Source organism: Takifugu flavidus, chromosome 10 (assembly GCF_003711565.1).
Source record: "Takifugu flavidus isolate HTHZ2018 chromosome 10, ASM371156v2, whole genome shotgun sequence".
Lineage (NCBI taxonomy): Eukaryota > Metazoa > Chordata > Actinopteri > Tetraodontiformes > Tetraodontidae > Takifugu > Takifugu flavidus.
Genome location: NC_079529.1, coordinates 3,970,535 through 3,991,866, shown reverse-complemented (window position 1 = coordinate 3,991,866; position 21,332 = coordinate 3,970,535). Strand labels below are relative to the sequence as shown.

Below are 21,332 nucleotides of genomic sequence, written 5' to 3'. Positions count from 1 at the left end.
AAAGCACCAGCGTTCCTCTGCATCCCCGTTCACATACACCTGTAGCTGAAATTCAGCCAAAACGAGCCCTCTTGTGTGGCATGTCATTCAATGACATCATCGCCCAGCCCAAAAGACTTAGATTTATATATAAATATATGTATTTATATATTTTTAGAAATTGCCTCAAACTTTAAGATTTAGGTTTCTTTTTCCTAATAAATGACCTGAGACATTTTCCACATCTCTAGAGGGTTTCCCCTCCCGGTTTTGACTTTTTGCATCATTTTCCTGCAGTGTGGTTGAACTTCAGCCTTCTGCTCTTTGATTCTCTGAGACAGATTTCCATTGCTCATTTCCTGCACATTTCCAGGCGAATAAATGAGCACCAGCAGCACTTTCATGGGTCATCTGATATTTCTTTTATTACACCATTTTTAATTTTTTTTTGACATGTTTTATTTTCCTCAGATTGCTCGCAAATACAGTGAAACAACAGGGAACATCTGCCAAATTGGAACATCTGTCTTCTCATTCGTGGAGCGGGTCTTTGGAGAAACGGACGGCTCTCTCGTGGAAGCTTTCAAAGGAACTGCAGGAGTTGATGTTTGGCGTTTAGCGACCTGTACACACACTAAATCGAGTCAATTTGTTCTACTTGTGCTTAGTGCCACTCTTCTTCAAATGGGCAGAAACCGAGTCCATCTGGACGTTAGAAACTTGTCATTATTTTCTCGCACTAGCCTAAAATTACATACCTGATGAAAAGCGTGACCCTCGACCCGACTGATAGTTACATTTAAATAAAAAATACAGAATAATTACATCCAAAACACAGCGTTGTAAAAGGCAATAATGCAGCAATTAAAACCTCAAGAACGTCGTTTATATTTGTCGGGGGTGGGAAGGAAACGGATCTACAAAGAAGGCGGGAATCAGACAGAGGACGTCCATACAAATGTGATCTGCTCGGCTAACACGTCTAAATCTGCTAAATGCTGGTAAGAAACCTTCGGTGGTTTGGGAAACACAGGCAAGCTTATTCTCTATTGGTTTCAGTAGTATCGTTACAAGATCGACTGACTTAAACTGTGAACATACAACGGTTTCATTCACTAACGTAACTGTACAGATTTTTACAAGGGCTAGGACCTCTTCCTTCGCCTGCGCCGCGCCGCCGCCGCCGCCACCTGGCCCTACAGTTCACCCGCCTAACAAGGGCATCTGGAGATGAACCTCGCTCATTTCCAAGCCAAAAGGGACACGTAAATAAATCGTCCTTTGTGGGATTTTTTTTTTTCAAAGCAAAAACATTCAACACTAATTAAATAAAATACGATGTTAATGACCAGGACATAAAAGAAATCCCACCACACGGATGAGCCTAAATAGGACCAATCCCCCCCTTTTTTTAAGCATGTCATCAGGAATACGACAGGTTAAAAAGATGTCCATGGAGACGCTAAATATAACCTCTACAGAGCTCTGACATTGGTCCAACACGTGGCGCTATCGCTCCCGAGTGTGGACGGCTTTCAGAGGAACACGGACACGTGACGCGACTAGAGCTCACGCGTGCACGTGAGACCCCCTCGACGTGGGCAATGCTACAGAAAGTGATGAGACGCTCGTCGGGCGCGCGGTCTGTCTGTTGGACTCTTCAGCCGACTCGGTAACGACTGAAAAGAGGATGGAATCTCAACGTCTACCTCAAATACATTCAGAGAGAAGTTACTGTGTCGTTTGTCTTGTGCTGGTTTTTACAACAGTCCGTTTTCAATCAGCCATGTTAGGAAAAAAATGTTTCTCCTTCTCGAAACAGCACAACGTATTAGTTTTATGCATTATTCTACCACATCGATGCAAATTAATCAGAGAAATGTCTACAGCTAGGAGGACGTCGGCTCTCAGTATTTACAGTGCCCATTTTAGACGGATTCCAAAGCAATGACGAGAACAACACAAAGAAGTACAGCAGCATCATACACCAAGTTTGTCATGCTTTCAATAAAATAATCCACTTCTGATTTTTCTGGTTTAGTATTTCTTAGGTAGCAGACGGGATGAATAAAATGAACCCTTTATCAGCTAAAATCTTTTTTTTTTCTGACATTAGCTCTGTCTCTAGTCTGGCCTTGAATGTTTAAAAATTGAAGCCTCAACGTCTCACGCCTCCACATCTTCAGTTAATCTTAATTCTTACGGCTATTTTCCTGACCGTACGCCAGCTAATGGAGGCACCGCTCATCAGGCGTGGCCGAGTTGGCTCAAAACATAAACGAAAAAGAAAAGAAAAGACCGTTTTTTACCAAGGCTGTACGTCGAACTCGTCTACACAGATAGATTATATCGAACTGTGGTACAATGCAAACCAAGAGACCGAAAACTAAATAATATAAAGCCTTAATGGGTGGAGTGTTCAGCTTCCAGGGAGGGAGGGGGGGGGCATCTTGTCAAGTCATGCCACTGGGACACTGGGGGGGTTGTCGAATTTTTCTGCGAGGTGAATGTTTGAGAAAGATACATTAGTTACAGGCGATGACTCTTCATCATTCACATTCGGGACGGGAAAGTGATGTCAGTCATTTACAATGAATTCACGATGAGCCTTCTGCTTGTTACAGTTACTTTAGCTTTTGTGACACACAACCAATCGAAAACCGTAAGAAAGTATGTGAGTGGGTGGGAGGGGTGGGGTGGGTCTGGCATGACTTGTCGGCGGCCCAGATAACTCAGTTCATCTGTTCGAAGAACTTGTAGGTGGGGTTCTCGTAGCCGTGGTTTTGCATTTTGTTTAGCTGTCGTTCTTCGGGGGTCAGCATGGGGTCGACCTGCTGCGGGAAAAACGAGAGTTCGGTTACTAACGAAGAAAAAAAAACGTAAAGGGGTAAATTGCGAATCTGCGGAATGAATTTGTGGAGGCGCTGCATGGGGTCGTACCTCCACGATGCCGTGGCTGATGGTGCCGTACGGCTTCCTGCGCACCAGCAGGAGGCTGATTACCATCACCATGGCGATCGCCACGGCCACCACCAGCAGGCCCACCATGGCGCCTCGGTTGAACGTCTCCAGGGCATCGGGTTGCTGAGGAGAGAAATGAGCGGTGAGAGCCCAGATCGGGGAAGACGTGGGGCATCGGCACGGAGCTCATTTACTTCCTACCAGTTCGTCCCGCTCGATCTCGGGGGGCTTGTTGACCACCTGCTTGAGCTCCACGGAGGTGTTGATCTAAGGGGAGAGGCGGGGAGTAAGAATCAGGAAACTACAGCACGTCAGTCTCAGTGAAAGCATCGACGCAGAGACAGCGCTACCTTTTCTTCATATTCATAAGTGGGGCCTCTCTCGGATGTGGTGTAATCGTACTCGTCCACTGAAGGCACTAGAAGAAGAAGGTTAAATTATTTTAGCGTGAGCTGACAAGATGAATCTGCAGTTGCTATAATTCCCAATTCATATTAGACTCCTATCTTTTGGGAAAAATGAGGGCAACTGCTCATTATCAACAACAGCGGCGCCTTCGTAAATAATGAGGGTCGTTTTGTGGGGCGGGATTTGTGGGTTTATGGGTAAAAATAATGCTTTTCCTTAATGAGAAGCTGTGCTCATTTATTAACAATACATTTTAGATCTCATTAGTGTTTGTCCACAGTGTTTTTTTTAAAATATTCTATGATTCTGACTGATTGACAAATCCCATGATGATTAAAAAAAAGCATAAATAAGCAATTGAATAAATACCAATGGGGGGAGGATAAGGCCGGTTCAGGAAGGCTTTCTCCTCTTCCTCCTCATCATCCTTCTCCTCCTCGCTCTCCGCTGGCACGAGCTCCTCGGTAGTGCGGGTCTCGGAGAAGGAGGTGGTCATGAGCTCGCTGATGTCGCCTCTCTCTGCCTTCACTAGCTCCTCTTCAGGAGACAGAGGACAGATCCACAAAATGTGTCCAGATGTCAATTAAAGAAAAAGTACGAGCCGTTTCAAGACGGTAGTTCGTCTTACGGATGTCATCGTGGAGCTCCTCGGCCAAGGAGGGGTCTTTGTAGAGCAGCGCCAGGCTCTGGTTCATCCGCTCCTCGATCACATGGAGATGCGTGTACACCTGAGGAACCCAAACATTTCATCTGTCAAGGTGAGTCATTTATGGGTTCACGGGGCTTACAGGGTCAGAGCCCCGGAGATCGGTGCGTCGGAGCTTTCTCACCTGGAATTTCATCTGCTCGGCCTTCTGGGGGTCAACGGTCACAATATGCTGGTAATGCGTGAGCGTGTGCCTGCGGTCCTTCTGCTCCACTGCCATGTATCGCTTCAGGGCCTGCAGCACGTGCTCCGGCTGCAGGACAAGGTCGGACAGAGGACACTTTCTGTGAGATTAATCCATTACGCTGCTAATCACAGCGAAACACTGACGCGTTTGGCTAACCTCTGGACTCACCTGAGGTGGATCGGCCTGCACTGCCGCAAGATAGTTCTCCAGGGCCAGCCGGCGGTTGTTGTTGAGTATGGCCTCCACTCGGACCAGATGGGTCTCCACCAGCCTCTGCCTCTCTCCGGCGACCTGCTCCTCCAGCGTCTGCAGCACAGACTGGAAGTGCTGGTGGGAGAAGGTGGAGCACATCTGGGTCTGCTTTTCATTCATGTGTTGATTTCATCGGTTAACAAAAAAGTACCTCATTCAGGGACTGTCGCTCTGTCTTGGGCAGGTTTTTGGATTGGTTGTCTGCTTCTGCCCATTCCTTCATGATCTGAGGCGTAAAAAGAAACTGCTTTTAGCTCACATTTAGCACACATTTTATACCAATCTCTGACTTCTGCAGCTGATATCTAAAGTAAATGTGCCTGTCAAGACGGCCAGAGGGCCACTGTGGTGGTAAGATATGTAAAACTGGGTCACATCAGCTCCCCTGTGGTTCTCGGAGTGACGGTCCACCCCCGCAATGCCTGTCCTGCCAGCAGAAACATCAAGTTGCCCCCGTCCTCGTGCAACGTGAGAGTCACCTCATTGATGCGCTTCATCCTGCGCTCTTCCAAGTCCGTCTTGGCGCGCAGGAAGTTGGCGTGCTCGGTGTCGTCCGCCGGCTTCTCGAAATAGACATCGACGCCGTCTGTGGGGCGGAGTGTCGTTACTGGAGGGAAAGCAGGAAGCAAATGTTATCTCTGCTGAAGAGACAGTAACACATTGATGATTAGTGTCCCATGGAAAAAAAAACACATCACTGGTCAGGATGAGTTTCAGGTTGCTAAACCAAAGGAAGCACAATGTTTTTCTGTGTCTCCTACACAGTTACTGTCAACTGTTCCATTTTCAGAGTTTCTGAGGTTACTGTGGGTGCAGATGGGTTAAGGAGTCAGAATCTGTTTGACAGACAGTATATGTAGGTCAGAGAGATCTATATTCATCTGGCAAGATAAGATATAAGATTCAGAAATATTAGCTCTCAAATCTACTAAACCAGAGGCAAAAGGCCCATTTTCACCTGCGTTTGCTGACCAAAATCAGCTTTATAACCAGAGTTGAAGCACACTCACAGCTTTCTCCCTTCATCACCGACACAGACGTGGTGGGTTTGCTGCTCTTCTCATAGTCGTAGGAGTCCGGATAATCTGACGTCTGGTAAGGACCTGAATCAATGGGATATTCATACTCCTCTGGATCTTTAACGGCTATCGCTTCCTCTTCTTCTTCCTCCTCGTCTTCCGCCTCCTCCTCCTCAACTTCCTCCTCCTCCTCCTCTTCCTCTTCCTCCAAGACTTCGTCATCCTCCTCTTCCATGTCGGCTTCCTCCTCGTCCGTGTCGGGAGAGGGGCTGGGCGTGGGTGCTGTCACCTTGGTGCTGCAGAGAGAAATTTGTTTGAGTGTGCGGTCGACACCTACAGGAGGCCCAGCTGAACCATCTTACATGGAGGGCTGCTTTCCAGTGGTCTGCAATGAGTAGGTCTGAGCAGCGGGCACGTCCCTCTCATCTGCCTCTCCTTTGCCGCTAGGGCTGCCACGGCTGGGGCAGCACACAAACTCGACCCCTCTGAAGTGGTCTCCGCATGGCAGCAGCATCCCATAGCTGTGCAGCTCCAGGCTCTCAGCAGTGCATTCCTGAGGCAGAGTCAGAATGAAAACACACACCGCGTGAGGCTAAAATCACAATTTGAGTCTTATTCCAAACTGAGGTCGCGACCAATTCCAGAGAGGTCACAGGTCAGACACAAACACACACAGAGAAGGGCTTTAATGCGCAGAGTAAAAGGGTTCTTTTATTTCTGCCTGTCTACTTCTTGGCCACAGGGCAGCAATTTCCTCCCCAACTGAGGAAACCGTGATGTTCTGCAGGGTTAGGTGGGAGTCATAATCCTTCCAGTATGTCTGGAGTCTGCCCTGGGTTTTCCCCCCGGCTGGCTATACCTCCCCTGGGAAATATCATTGAGCATAACCACCTCAGCTGGATTCTGTCTGTGCAGAGAAGCAACAGCTCTTATTATCTCCGATGTCCGAGGTGTCTACAGCTGAGCCCAAAGACCTTTCAGAAAAAGCTGCTCCAGCTGCTTGTAATCTCCAATTATTTTAGCCACAATCCCCAGCTTGCAAATCACAGACGAGGGTTGGAATGTAGTTTGAGCAGTAAATTGGAAACTCAGCCTTCATTCAGAGCTTTAGTCAAGGTCACATGAGTGTCGGTGCAAACAAACAACACCTTCCACTGGAGAGCCCATCAAATGGGGCAGGTTGTCATCAAAACCCAAATGGCTTTTAAAACATGGAAAGCGGTGCTAACAAACACTTTTAAAAACGCTTTCTTCTCACCTGCTTTGCAATGTTGTGCCAGTATACGTAACTCTTGCACGTGTCCATCTGTTCTTGGTGGAGGAAACGGCACCGATCAGGCACCAGCAGAGCCTCGCTCACATACTCGCCATCTGCAGAGGAAATGAAGAAAAGGCCAGAGGCCGGTCTCAAACACGCAAACCAAAGCTGAGGGAAACAAGACCAACATTTATTAAGTAGATCATCCCTGAAAGGATGTTCTTCATTTTAAAAATATGTTCTATATTGACTCATAGAAGACTCTAATTCACTCAACGTCCTTTTGTCATCTTATCTGCCCCCTAGTGGCTAAAGGCAGACAAAGCATCTGAAAAAAATTTCAATTTAAAATAACTATGGGGCAAAATCTGCAGGGTTTCAGTAAGGCTGGTTGGACTTACCTAAACAGCGGTAGGGCAGGACAATGAAGGGGTGCGTCTGGCAGTGCCCCCAGCCTTTCTTGCACCAGGCGTGAATGGTGACGGGTCGCTTTGACTCTTCCACGTGGGAGATAGTGAGAGCAGGATACATCTGGACAGACAGAGCATGCAGAGACGCAGATGGATGGACGGACAGAACCGAGAGGATTGAAGATGGGAGGATTAGAGAAGAGGATCAGGGATTGTTTGGGAAGGGCAGACTAAAATACGACTAACAAGGGAGAGGGGGGATATCATGCAACATAAAGTTGCAGAAGGCCTTGCAGATGCTCACATCTGCTGATTTGTGTTGAGATGTATTTGATAATTCCACAAAAACACAGAAGAGTTTTAATGAAGCGAGTACGTCGCAGGGCCAGTCTGAGTGCATGCTAAAACATTCCTGTCATGAGTGTAATGGCTTTTGTGTAAAACCCATCACGGATACATTACAGCCTGCTAATCACATTACAGTCGATTGAAGCTGCCCTCTCTGCAGCAACGATGTCCACCCTGACCTCCAGATGGCACTTGGTTACCTTTAATCTACAGGAAGAATTTGTGGAGGAGGGGGTCCATGCTGACTGCAGGATTTAAATAATTGATTGGACCGCAATAAGGAGTACATATATCAGGAGAAGTAAAGCTGGATGGCGAAATGAAATACTGAAATATTCCAATGGGAGGGGGGCGCCATCCATTAACTATATATGTTGAATATATAGATTGATAGGACAGGTGTCAGACAACCATATTAAAGGAAGAAAGAGCATGTTAAACTTGAATCCATTCACAAATATATTAGGTATAAATGTAGCTCAGGTCTATATGAAGAATCAAAGAAGAATTGATTAAATCTGCTTCCCCGGCACTGGGACCTTACCTCCTGACAGTAGGACAGGATTTCATTGGGGTCTTTGAAGCAGCCTTGGCGGCCCTGAGGATCCGGCTCCCACCGGCCAGTCTGGAGATTCATGTGGAGCATCTGACGGCCGCAGAACATGGCGATCTGTGGTTCGGCCAACTGAGGATCTGGTCCATTTACCTCAGTCATGGAGAGAGCCTGCAGCACGGACAAGATGGTGGCAAAAGACACACAAAAAGACAAGTTAATAAAGCAGAACCCAGCTCATTTGTGAATACGCTAATTAAACATTATTACAAGTCGAACCAGAGAAGTGGGAGTGAAGGAGAAACCAGTTCAGCATAAACCTCAAATTGTTCCCCAGAGACCTGAAGTCATTCTAAAGATGATGTTCAGAACAAAAAAGGAACAGCTGGAATGTGTAAAGCAGATATGCAAAAGAGATCTCTTTACTCTTCGCCAGCAGAGTTCTAGGATGCTGCCATTATTGATCATGGAGCGGTTGCCTCCGCTCGAGGACGGCCCTGGGGACCCCCGCATGGAGGAACATCTCAGAGTCAGGTGTTAATACGGGCTCATTGACCGGTGAGCCACTTCACAACATTAACACAGTGCGCAGACGGATAGACGGATAGAGTCCGGGAGGGAGAACATCACGGAGGGGGTTACCAGATGGCGTGAAGGGAGGATCCTCCACAATCACCACCAAGTTCCATTGAGCGTGTGAGTCATCACTGTTTGCAAAGAACTCTGCAGCCCTTTAAGGCTTCTCTGCATCACCGAGGCTCTGTAACGCTCATAGCAGCAAACAGGCGATAATGTGCACGATCCAGCCCAGCGAGTCATCAGAAAGGCCTCTCGGTCCCCGTAGCCACTGTGTGTACAGCTGATATCCTTTCATCTGCAGTGACAGACAGAGAAACAGACCCGCTGACGATAGATGAGCCAATTAGGAGGAAGTTGCCCAAAGGAAAGAGAAAAAAAATAAAAAATGGGCCGAGTGACGCCTGATCAAAGGGAAGCCCTGCTCTGGCTGACTGGTGTTTGAAGTGTTTGAAGTTCTAATTAAAATTCATAGAGAATAAAATAAATATATATATGGAACACCCCCCCCCCCCCTCCTTTGAGTAACTGTACAATAAACATGATCAGCCCTCAGCAGCAATTTTAATTACTCAACGAGGTTACAAAGAGGTTAACATCATAGCAGTTTTTAACAAATTACAGATCTACTTTCACACTGACCATTCCCCAAAGCATATGTTCCTTTAATTAAATGAACCCAGGAATCTTTCCCACCCTCCTATCTTTCTTTTCAGCCTGAATCTTAGAGAAGGCAGACGGGGCCGGTGATGGGCTGCGTTAAGATATCGACTGTGCTGAATATAGCTGCTTTTATTGGTTAAGAGTATTATGGGAAAAGGGGGCGAGAGAATGCTGCTGCAGCTGCTGAGCTCATGTCTGCATAGACCTATCGCTTATTTGTTACTCTGGGAAGGTCAGCGCCACGCAAAAAAAAGGAGCCATGATAAAAAAAACCAAAACAACTTCCGGATATTGAGAAGATAACCTGGCAAATCCCCCCCTCCCCCCCATCCTGCTCTCTTATTCCACCTGCTCTTTACTACTGCATTTGCAGAAAATCAATGTCGGGCAACTGTATCACCACATTCCCACCAATCAATAGTAGTCCATCAGGAGGCTGCATCCCCGGCCTCCAGCAGCCAATCAGGGCCCAGATTAGATCTCTGTCGAATGATAAGTCTTAATAACATTTCCAGTTTTAACATGAGCCGTTGTGCTGCTATCTCCCTCCACAGCAGCAGGGCCTCCCGCTTATTTCTGACCCACTTCAGTGTCAATCGTCGTGTTCACCGTCATTGCAGGCTGTTGCGGCACCATGGCGATGATGGCGGCCCAACATGAAGTATGACAATAAATGATTTAGGTTTGTGATTGCATTTCCTCCTGAAACCACGTTTATATTTCTGGCTTTGACCCAAATATCTCATCAGTGGATGCGATCTTCCGATTCTTTCTCTGATGTCCTCAGCACGTCAAGATGGATTTACTTTTGTTTTGACTGTACTCTGATTAAGCCCAAATCTGAGGCCATCTGCATTGACCTCAGCTCCAAGTCTAGTCCTCCGTCGTACATGCTAGCATGCTAAGTTACCTTTAAGTAAGGTCTGCATTAATGCAGACCCAAACATTCAAATTGAGTTGTTTAGCCTTCCATTAGTTATTATTATACTGTTGTTGCTATGTGCTCAGCATTATCATCAGCCAGCCTGGTCTTCAGCAGCAATGTCCACCTTTTTGATTTTATCCTCATTGAATTTACTCTAAATAGGTCATGTTTTCACCACGCTTTAGAAGCGTGATGCACTTTTGTGTTCACCTGATACAGATTAAAAACCAGACAACCGTCTTCTGTTGTGATGACTCATAGCTCAGAACTGACCTTTTCTGCCTCGATTTGTTCGCTAGCTTAGCCTATTTTAAACTTAGCGCTGCCGTTATAGCTGTAATTCCCTTCAAACCATCTAGACTTCCATATTAAAGCTTGTATTTTGTTGGTGATTAACAGGCGGACATCCCAGAAGCCTGGCAGCAGAGCGTACTGGATCATTAACAATGACCTGCTGATATTCAGCATTTGCTGGCTCTCTGCCCTTTCTTTGCTCCAGCAACATCACAAGGAAACTAAGTGATCCCACAGAGCCCAGAGCACACTGCTATCTGCACCAGATGTCACGGAACAACTGGCAGAAATATAATAATGGCTAATTATATTTAGACGAATATTCTTCCAGGGGAGGAAATGGTGCTGCTCAATGTTCCACTCAAACAGGAGCCAACAAACAAGCTGGGACTCTGCAGCAATAGCAGCGACAATCATGCTGCTGGGGCTGACTATGGGCTGGAATCCTGTCTGTTGGAACATTTACACATCCCTGCATCTTTCCCCTCTTCTAATTAAATTTTTAGTACCTGTTCCACCCTGATGTTGCAGGATGACTTCATCCTCTGTAATGGTGCAACCTCTTTGCTTTAACAGGCCAGCTGGAGCGGCGGGCGGCTCGTTCATCATTCGTCACCTTTTACAAGTTTCTGGCAGACTGCAGCAGAGAACCAGGCTACACTATTAATCCATCACGGCCGAGACGCCCGCCTTTTAGTGGTACTTTAGCAGGGTACCGCATAGAGACCTTCCATGCAACCTTTATTTAATTATTTTAAAGACAAGAGTGAGTTATTTTTCACAATCCATTTATGTATCGGTTTGCCTTTCTCCTGCATTACATCATACCGCCTGTGTTGGATGCATACTGTTTGTCTGCATTATATTAATCTAAACAATCTTTGAGATGCACTTCCAACACTGGTTTGATGTATGGATGGCACTAATACGTAGTGATTATCAGAGCAGTAATCTGGACAATACTGCGTAACCAATATAAACCGCTGAAGTCGGTAAATGGGACTCAGAATCATCTCAGTGGAGCTCCAAGTCAATCACGCTTCAGTCGTGTGGGCCCGTCCAGCTAGGAAGCCATAATGCGTCAATTGTACCTGTTGTGCAAAATGGACTGACAGTAGCTGGAGAGGCAATTTGCAAAACAACCCGCAATAAGGAGTGGATTTATCCGGGCTCGGCTCCAGTAGTGCAGCAGAGCCATGTGTGCCTTGGGTGGCAGGTTGCCTGTATGTCCCAGCATAGCGTCAAGAGCAGGGAGGAGACATCAGTAGAGAGGCCAGCAGACCGCGACAGGTAGAGGAGCCCATAGGAGGCCAACGACCCAGCAGGACTGCTACACTCTGTCCAAGGAGAAACAGTAGGAGAACCCAGGAAAAGACCGCCAGCAAGACGGTCGTGTGCATGTTTCTGCGGCTCCTCATCCTCGGGCCGCACTGTGCCGGCCCGAGTAATGTCTGCCGAGCACGCCGTGCTGGCTGACCACTGGTGTCCTGTTCCCTTCGCAGACAAGAGCAGGTTCGCACCGAGCACATGTGACAGACGTCAAAAAGAGTCTGGAGACGCCGCAAAGAAGGTCCAGCTGCCTGCATCATCCTCCAGTGTCACCATGTTGGCAGCGGGACACTGATGGGTATGGGGGGTATGTGCCCCAGATTGACTGGGATCCTGGGTGTTTTTCTTTTAAATCGAAGTAGATGAAGTAGAATTTGATTGGTTAAGGCGGATTTTTACGTTTGTTGTAGTGTTTCGTTACCGTCGTGGACTATTTCCATCACCCCTCTGAGAACACAAAGCCACTCACAAACTGGCGTAATTGCTGCTTGCACACACGTCTTTGTGCTTCTCGGGAACACTGATGGCTGAATAATGGGTGTCACCCTGCTCTTGGGGACCCCTCCCTCCACATGTCTCAGCTGCCCCATCTCTCACACCCCTTTTCTCTTCAGTCAGACAAAGGTGGACACTCCCCTGTTAGGCCTCTTGTCCCAGGGCAGTGCTAAATAGGCCGATAGATTTGGGTTCATTCATCACCGTAATCATGTTGCTTAATTATTCACAGGCTCCATCAGCCCCCTTCCTGGTGTGGCGTGCACTTATTAGAAAAGTAGCCTGCCAGACTCATGTGGAGTGGACCAAAAGGCAGGTTAGGGCTCCACAGCCACTCTCATTACCATTATTCTCTGAATAATGACATCATTGTAAATTCAGACGAGACTGTCTGACTGTGGTAGTGTTGCAGCGTATTAGCGCCTCCTGCTGCACACCACACAACCCCCCTCCGCCTTTTTATTACCCGCATGTCCGAAAGTCCGACAGAAGCGTTCTGTTGCTTCGAACATCGCGACCCTCCCTAAGACGGTCCTCCATCGGTCCAGATTTCGGCGGTCCAGCTGGGCACCCTGGGAGCAGATGGCTCCGTAATCACCAGGGTTCATCCAGGTCTAAAACAGCAGCCAAGACCGGCTGCAAATATTTGATTTCCTTTGGGCGTAGCTGAGAACACGGAACACGTCAGATGGCTGCACGCTGTTCTGCGACGGCAGTCATGTACTCGGAGAGGTGCACGTACACTCTGAGTGCAGCCTATATGTTCCCCGCTGCCGCCGGGGATGCATCTGCTCTCCGGTAAAGGTCCCTAATCACATAACCCTCGCAGTAAACACAGTTTGGTGATATATGGGTCTATCTGCAGAGAGGCGTGCTAGGAGTCACGTGACTTACGATAAACACTACGCTACTAAATTGCTGGGAACAATCTAAGTTCCTGTCGGCGCTTCCTTTTCTTTCTTTTTTTTAACAGCTGACTGCTGGGCACCATTTTGTGACATGAATATTGCCGAGGAAATTCAGAAACGTTTCGCCGAACACCGAAAATGAGACAAATCGCTGTGGCCCAAACGTTGCCTGTTCTCACTGGGGCGTCAGCGATGCCGCGCTGGGACGGGTTCAAGAGAACACAAGGCGTCGCCAGGCATTTTCACAGCTCCCCTTACGTCACCTCTACCAGCAGGTGGGAGAACAGCAAGTGCGTAACAACGTTGTATAAAACGCAGCCCCCTTAAATCCCACACGGCCCAAACACGAGATGAGTTCATCTTCCAGCACTGCTCGGGATGAATTCCTCCCGTTGCGTAACTCTGCTGACGCGCTTCCATTGTCACATCGCAGGAAGCGGGAACACCGACATGTTTCTGTCGAACTCCGACGCCTGCAGATATTTCAAGCCACCTCGGGGGGATTGGAGGAATCAAAGGCTTAGCGGAGATTTAAGCACCGCAGGTCCATGGGAAACATCCTAATATCAACACAACTGGCACGGAGAATCTGGGATTTTCTGCAGGATTGTGACCAATGAAACGCAAACAAGCTTCTCTAAATCTGCGTTTATACCTGCTTTCGCCTGCCAATCGCAGGTTTATATTTCTATTAGCAACGGCGCTATTATAAACAGGCAGCTCCTTCTCCTGTGCGGTTTAAATCATTCATTGAACAAAAGAGGAAAAAACCTCAATAATTGAATCTACCACCTAGCTGGAGATGCATTTGTTTTTGTTGTCGGGTTGTCTGGAGGTCCCGTCCTTGAGCATGTTTAAGTAGATTAAGACAATCCGAGGCCTAAAAGGGGGCATGTTTATGTTAAAAGATGACAATAATTGATCCACTTAGGAGCAGTCTGTCTCTCTCTGCTCCCCTCACCAAACATGAGGAAACTAGCTACGGTCTGACGTCTCTTGTGCTTTCTGGCACACGGGAACATGCATCTCTGCTGCCTCTCAGGCCCGTTGTTCCGCCTTCGACTGCGTCTCCTTTGGAGCCCGGCGCCGGCGCTCCCCTCCGGGTCTGCTGTCACTCCTTTGTAGGATGGCGCATCGTTATCACGCGAGCGCTCCGCAGATCTGGGTCTGCTTCAGCTTTTTCTCCCTGTTTGAAGTAAAGCAGCTCTCTCGGGAGTAAACACTAGAAATTTCAGCTCCGTCAAGTCGTTTCATGTAATCTTGAGTCATTTGGGAGACATGTGAGTTCACATGATGCACGAATGCTCTGAGCCTTTGGATAGAACAGACATCGCCTGCCTTGTTTTTCCCCTCGGTTTCAGCGACTTTAGTGTACCGAACACTTTAAACTGAGGCGTGATTAAGAAATAACACACATCGGTAGCACAGCAATAACTCTGGGGTGGTTGAGGATGAGGATTAAAACATTAACATTTCTTTTTTTTCTCTAATTTATGCACATATGCAATATAGATCACATGTGCTGGTGCGGCTCTCCAGGGAACCAGATGCGACTCATGGAAATGAGGCTTTGTCGTACGGGGCCTTATAGAAAGCATTATGTTATCATCTGCGGGGAGGTGATGTCAGCATTAAGAGGCAAACAAGCGATGAACTGGTGAATTTGAAGTCTAAATAAAGTGGTGCCGACGGTGGAGATGTGAGAGTTCATGGCTTGATTGAGTTTCATATCCTGCAGGGAGGCGATGAGGGACGACCTCATCCAGATCTCTGCATGTGCCCGTGCACGGTATCTTTGAGCCTTTTCTGCATGGTAATGAAGTTCCATGAAGCGGCGAGCGCGGTCCTGCCACATCCATCCTTTTTCGATCGGTCGTCCTCCCTTCGAACCCATAAACTCATATTTTTATGCCCTCTCTGCCACAATCTTCCCTTCAGCATCATTTGGCCACCAAGGGAGGTTGCCGTGGTAACACCGCCCACACGAGCCAGCCTACCTACCCTGTTACCGTAGCAACTGGTTCCCTACAGAATTTCAAGCATGTCACTCTCTCTCCTCATTAGACACACACACACACACACACACACACACGTTTGGTTGAGCCCAACAATCCTTGTTTGGTGGCCTAATGGTCTGTTTGCTTTCTTTATCCCAGTAAGATGGTGCCGTACACTCCAGTTATGCTGCATCCTTTACGGTCCTGCTGACTGAAGCGCATCAAGATGTTGGAGAACTGGTTTTGCGTCACCACAGATGAAGATTGGACTTGAAACACATCATTCTTGTCCGTCGGCTGAGTCAAAAGAGAGCTGATCTTTTCAGCTGCATCACAAGTTGTCTTTCACCTTCCACTCTCAGCATAAGCTGAATAAATACATCGCCGAGTCCTTTTTCATATTTCCAGTGGCACTCTTCCACCTGCACGAGTCTCCTCTCATCATCATATCTGCGATCATGTCAGGGTGGCGTGTTCCGTCTCGCTCGAGCCGTTTCGCCGTTGTTTTACACCTTCCCGGGTCGTTCTGCAGATGATGTGTGCTGGCTGTGCAGTCTGCCAGGCTGTGCTGCAGAATCAGTCAGTAGATTAAATATTAGGGTTATCTCATTTCCTGCGGCCATCAAGTCTCTACAGACGGCCAGAGTGAAGGGAAATGGTTTAATCATTGGGATAATCTGTCAAATAAAATAACCCTTTCCGGGGCTTTGGACCACCAGTTGTGGATCCTCCTTTAATTACAAAAGGTTTTTTCTCTCTCTGAGCCGCAGCTCGACTGAGTTCAACGTATCCAGCCACGTTCAGGCGAGACCACTGTGCTCCGAAGGCGTGAGCCGACGATCAGCCAGCATTCCACGATCAAGAGCAGCCATCTTTGTTATGGCATTTGGCAACATCGTCGGGGCTATTTTAAGAATATGCAGCCTCCTTTGGAGACTCTGGGCTGCTGATCCTCCGGCGGTAACACCTGGGGGAAGGGTTTTTCTCTCAGGAGGAGCGGCAGACATGTTTGGGCATCCTTTCCAGGACCTCATCTGCAATAAATCCCCATAACGCTTTGAAAGGCACGATTATAAAACTATCAGAATTGTGCCGTAGAAAACAGCTGATCTGCTGCTGCCGTATCTGTTGTTGTTTAACACAGAAATCAGGATAAACTGCAGTGTTAGGAGAAGAAGGACGAAACTTTCAGGGTGAATTATTCAGGAACGGTCACATCGAAGGTGAAAATATGTCAGCGGCCAATTAAACAGCGGAGACAGATTGAGCAGCCTATTATGGGAGGGGCACCGGCGGCCTGGGCAGGGACAGATGTCGGGAATTTCTTTTGTGTTAGCTGGTGAGAGACGATGAGGACAGGGAAGGGATAGGAGGGGTGATGGGGAGGCGGAGGAGGAGGAGAAGGGGAGAAAAAAAACAGGTGTATGAATAAAAAAAAGGGCCGGTGGCAGAGAGACAAGCGAGTGCATGACAAGTGCCACAGCCTGGGTGATGAGGGAGAGCCCAGACCCTTTCATGGCGTTCAATAATTGATGCTGCTCCTGCAGTGTGCCATCTTTAGTGCTGAGCGTGGGGCTTTTCTCTGAGTTATCTGCTCCTGAATGTAAGGGTGTGACCTGAATGTGTGCCCTCATCCATCAGCACCGCCACAGCATCACTCTCCCTGCCACCTGTGTCGACACAACCGGGGGAAAGCAAAACCAATGAGCTGAGAAGAACGTCTGTTCCTGGCAGTGTCAAGATGTCTCCCGCAGAAGGTTCATACTGGCCGGCTCGGTCTCAGTTGACCCGCCTCACAGCCCACACTCTTAAATCCTCCAGCCAAGGCTGTTATGGAAATTAGATTCTGCAGCCCTGCTTTCGTACAGCCTGGAGCTCCCGCTCTGGCGTGGCGCGGGGATGGGGGGGGTTCTTTCCTTCATCTCATTTCAAGGCCACCAGTGAATACACCCTCATGACAGATATGGATCCCCAGGCCCTCCCAGCTGAGCTGCACCAGCGCTCCATTAGCATCCACTCCACCCTGAGTCCTGCAAAACACTGCATGTGTCGCACATCTCCCCTCTCGCCACCAGTGTCCCCCCGTTTCATCCCTTCAACATGGAGGACAAACGTTATCACTGTGCTGCAGATGTTTTTGGGGGGGTGGGGGGGGTCCTCAGATGGCTCTCGGTGGAGGACATTTGAGTTTTCTGAGAGGAGCCACGGCGTCAAAATAGACGTGATGATGAGGTTTCTGACCTGTGAACATGCAGATGCACCCCCACTATAGTCACTTCTAGCAGACATTTACAGTAGGTTCTGCAGAACAGCAGATAAAGGCGACACTGGCAAGTTTGCAAATCCAAAGATTTCTTGTTTAAACAAACAAGAAAAATAAATCCCATCCCGGGGGGGGCAACTGTAATTTCCAGCATCTCTGCCAACGGAAAATTAGAACATTTAAAATGACCTTTCTGAACTACGCAGCAAAAACCACTGCTCCCGAACCTCCTCTCAATTTCTCAGGGACATTTGCTGCTCCCTTGCCCTCCAGCACCGGCTGCCTCTCCGCTCGTCCCAAAATGACTCTGCAGGATTTTCACCTCCTGTTTGTGCGCCACGCTTGAAAATGCTGGAAATGAAATCGGAAGCAGGCGGATAAAACTGTGACACAATATAAGTGTACGATTTCTGCCCGCTGGCACGGGGATGTATGGCAGGAAAAGCGTGCGTACAGGAATCCATTAATGGAACCAGATTATCTCTTTGCTCTGAAATTAATTGAGTGTAGAGCACGGGGGGGGGGGGGGATATGCGCATGTGTGTGTGTGACAGAGGGAGATATCTGGTTCTCTTTATCCTTTTCTCCCCTTTTTAAGCAAATCCTCTTGTGTCTCCATCGTGAAAGGCAGATGGGCTTTTTGGGGGGGGGGGGGGGCTGCATGAATGTGCGTGGCTGTGATCCAGCAGGGGTCTGCTGCTGGAGCTGTGATAGAGTTTGAAAGCACTCTGCAGCAACTCGGGAGAAACTATTTTCATCTCATTTTCAGGCACACTGCAAGCTGCATCCTATTATTCTGATCGTGCCCCCCCCACCCCCGATTGTGTCCTGTCCTCCGCAGCCTCTCGGGATCGTCGTCCTGAGTCACTGGGTTACGCTGCAGTGACACAAACAAGCGTTTTTTCCAGCCTTCTACTTTCATTTTACGTTGTTTTTCGTTGCACTGAATAATCTGTGACAGGTGACAAAATGGCTGTAAAAATGTGCGAGCGCCACGAGGAGGTCGGTATTTCATGTTCACACTGAACGACGACGTGACCTTTCCCACCGCAGAAATGACGGTCGAGGATGTCGGGTTTCAAAAATTAGCTCTGCGAGACGTGAGTCCGGAAGCCTGGTAGGAAATGGAATGACTGGTGTTCCAAATTTGTTTGGCGTTAACAATTCGTGAGAATGTTGGGAGGTTTCTGAGGGATTTTGGGAACGTGACCCTGAGGCATCTCTTACGCACAAAGATAATGTGTAGACTAAATCCAAGGTGTCCTGCTGTGACTAGAGGAGGAGCAAGTCCACCTTTGTGCATAGGGACGTGTTATTACACACAAAAGACATGAAAATCACACATATTCTCTGTATGATGAATATGATGTCATCATAACATGGAAATATGATGAGTTTATTGGAGCTGAAGCCGACACAGAGAGATCTTTTAATCCAAAATACTGTCTGGAAATTAAAATCTTCAAATGCTGCCACTGCTAATATGACACACGCTAGCAAATTTCAATTTAACCCAAAAAGGATGAAAAAACCAACAATGTCCAACCGTAATTTCAGCTCTTTCAATGGGTAAAAAATTAAGGGATGCTGACAGCCTTATTAAGACTAATACCAGGGTGTAATCCAGCCCTCTCACAGAGTAATCTTCAGTATAAACCTTCATAGGCAGGTCTTCTTATATGAAGCTAAAGCCTATTCCTCAGCCAGTAATCCCTGTAAGGCTCTTAGAGAAGTGAAATGATTTCAGAATAAAAAGAGGGCGTCACAACTGTGGATGGTGGCTAATAAATAAACATCAGGAATCGCTCAGGAGCTTGGGGAGGCTACACAGCGATGATTCTCCAGGTGGAATATCATGACTCACCCCCCCACCCATCCCACACACACACACACACACACACACACACACACACACACACACACACACACACACACACCTATTCCATGTTCACAGGCATTCTCCACGCACTCTCCGCTCCAATCCGAGCCGCTCTCACATCGAGGGGATAATGGACGACTGAAAGGGTGCTGTGGGATCTGAAAGGTCGAGGCCATCAAACTGCGCACGTCCTGCAAATGGTGGCGAGGAAGGAGGGAAGGTGGGAGCAGGTGGCGGCCCATTGATCCCGACTGGCGTTCTGATTGTGTCATCTACCTCTGATGACGGTGACAGATCACAATACAGTGACCTGAATCCCAAACTGGCGATGGATGCACAATGATATATGAAAGTCAAGCCCACATCTGTACACACACACACACACACATATATATATATATATATAACTGATCTAAAACAATATAACCCCTGAGGGTGGCTCAAAACCAAATCCTTTGACTGGCCATTCATGAGAAACAGCCTGCTCCACAGCTGCAGCGCTCATCTTTAAGGGGATTTCTTCAAGCCCTGTTGGGACGCGACGAGCTGGGATTTGTTCTCCATCCCAGCACCGAGCGAGGCATTTTCACGCCCGATGCAGGCCCAGACTTGACGCAGCGAGCCCAAAATCACGATCACAAACTCTTAATGAAGCCTCTGGTGCGCACGATCCGTATGTGTTCGCAGATATGCGTCCCAGCCGTCCTGTGCCATCACTGCCTTTATGACGAGGATGCGTGCGATGACTTTTAGTTGTCAAAGGACACAGCTGGATCATGCATTTGCAAAAAATAAAGCTGCCCCGAACATGGATAGATGTCAGCGACATGGAGATGGGGTAGGAAAACAGCTGGGCTCCGTCAGCCAGTCAAATACGGGTTTTCCCCCTAAATGTGCATTTCTTAGATATTCAGATCGAGCAGAACACCATTGCGCCATTGCCGCTGACGCATGGTGTCGTTCTTACCTCGACGTTCTTCCACACGCAGCAGGACAATAAAGCCAATAATATGGGGATTTCGGTATGTTCCATTTTCTCGCCTTATTATTTCGAGTCTCTGAATAAATGAGTTGCTACAATGAAATAAACTGACTCCAGCAAACGCTACGTTGTTACATCAGCTTCAGTGATTGACGGAGCGTTCCTGCGATATCTCCTGCGTCTGCGTCCTGCTCGCTGTTTTCTGTGGATGAAGTCTGGCAGGACCAAGCCCTGTTTCTGCAGCTATTTTCATGCACTTCGCTCATCGCTTCCTCGCTGTGGCTTAGCGAAGAGCGACACCTGGTGTCAAGATGCTCTGATTACAGAGGAAGGACGGCGATGATTTTGCGTTTCACGACTCTCTGTATGCATAGATTTTTTTTTATTTTAAGTTTATAAATTGCCCAAAGCAATAAAAAACACTCTGAAACAAGATCCAGATCTGTGAAAGCTACATACGTAACGGTGCAATAAGATTTTGGTCTGATTTTCAACCTGTTTTTGTCTAAATTTTGATTTACTAATAATCCATTATTCGCATTTCTTTATAGATTAGCTGTTAATTATGACCCTCCAAACTAAATTCCATATTAAGTGATTTAGATCATTTGCGTATTGGCTGCAGTATTCACCTGTGGCCAGTAGGGGGAGCTCATGACATGCGAGACGAGAAAAGAGACTCCCCTTAAACCCCACGAAGAAACAGAACATCAACAAAAGTGATGCGGCCAAACAGCATGAAAATGATCTTTTTTAACATGTTTATTTATTTTACATATTATTTCCAGATTCGGGTCATTGATGGGGCACATATACAAAGCAAGCCCATTTTCTGGTTCCTTTCTGTCAGCCTGTAATTTGAGCTAAAGATGAATGACATTGACACAAAGGGGATAAAATAACATGTTTTATGGTTAATGGATGCAAGACACACTGAAAG

General features: G+C 47.6%; 1 protein-coding gene across 2 annotated transcripts; it reads right to left on the bottom strand.

Annotated features, from left to right (window-relative positions):
• Nucleotides 1–377: 377 nt before the first annotated feature.
• Nucleotides 378–20,616, bottom strand: aplp1 (amyloid beta (A4) precursor-like protein 1). 2 transcript variants are annotated; one of them, XM_057045536.1, is made up of 16 exons: nucleotides 20,378–20,616; nucleotides 8,073–8,252; nucleotides 7,172–7,301; nucleotides 6,771–6,883; nucleotides 5,875–6,065; nucleotides 5,504–5,808; nucleotides 4,973–5,100; nucleotides 4,645–4,719; nucleotides 4,410–4,568; nucleotides 4,179–4,307; nucleotides 3,977–4,076; nucleotides 3,718–3,885; nucleotides 3,291–3,358; nucleotides 3,142–3,207; nucleotides 2,920–3,063; nucleotides 378–2,813 (listed from the first exon to the last, which is right to left on the bottom strand). In XM_057045536.1, exons 1-16 carry the CDS (start codon nucleotides 20,441–20,443, stop codon nucleotides 2,712–2,714), a joined length of 2,124 nt encoding a protein of 707 aa, XP_056901516.1. In that variant the 5' UTR covers nucleotides 20,444–20,616; the 3' UTR covers nucleotides 378–2,711. The 2 variants fall into 2 exon arrangements, with proteins under 2 accessions (XP_056901516.1, XP_056901517.1); XM_057045537.1 differs by having other exon boundaries at nucleotides 378–2,810.
• Nucleotides 20,617–21,332: the final 716 nt, after the last annotated feature.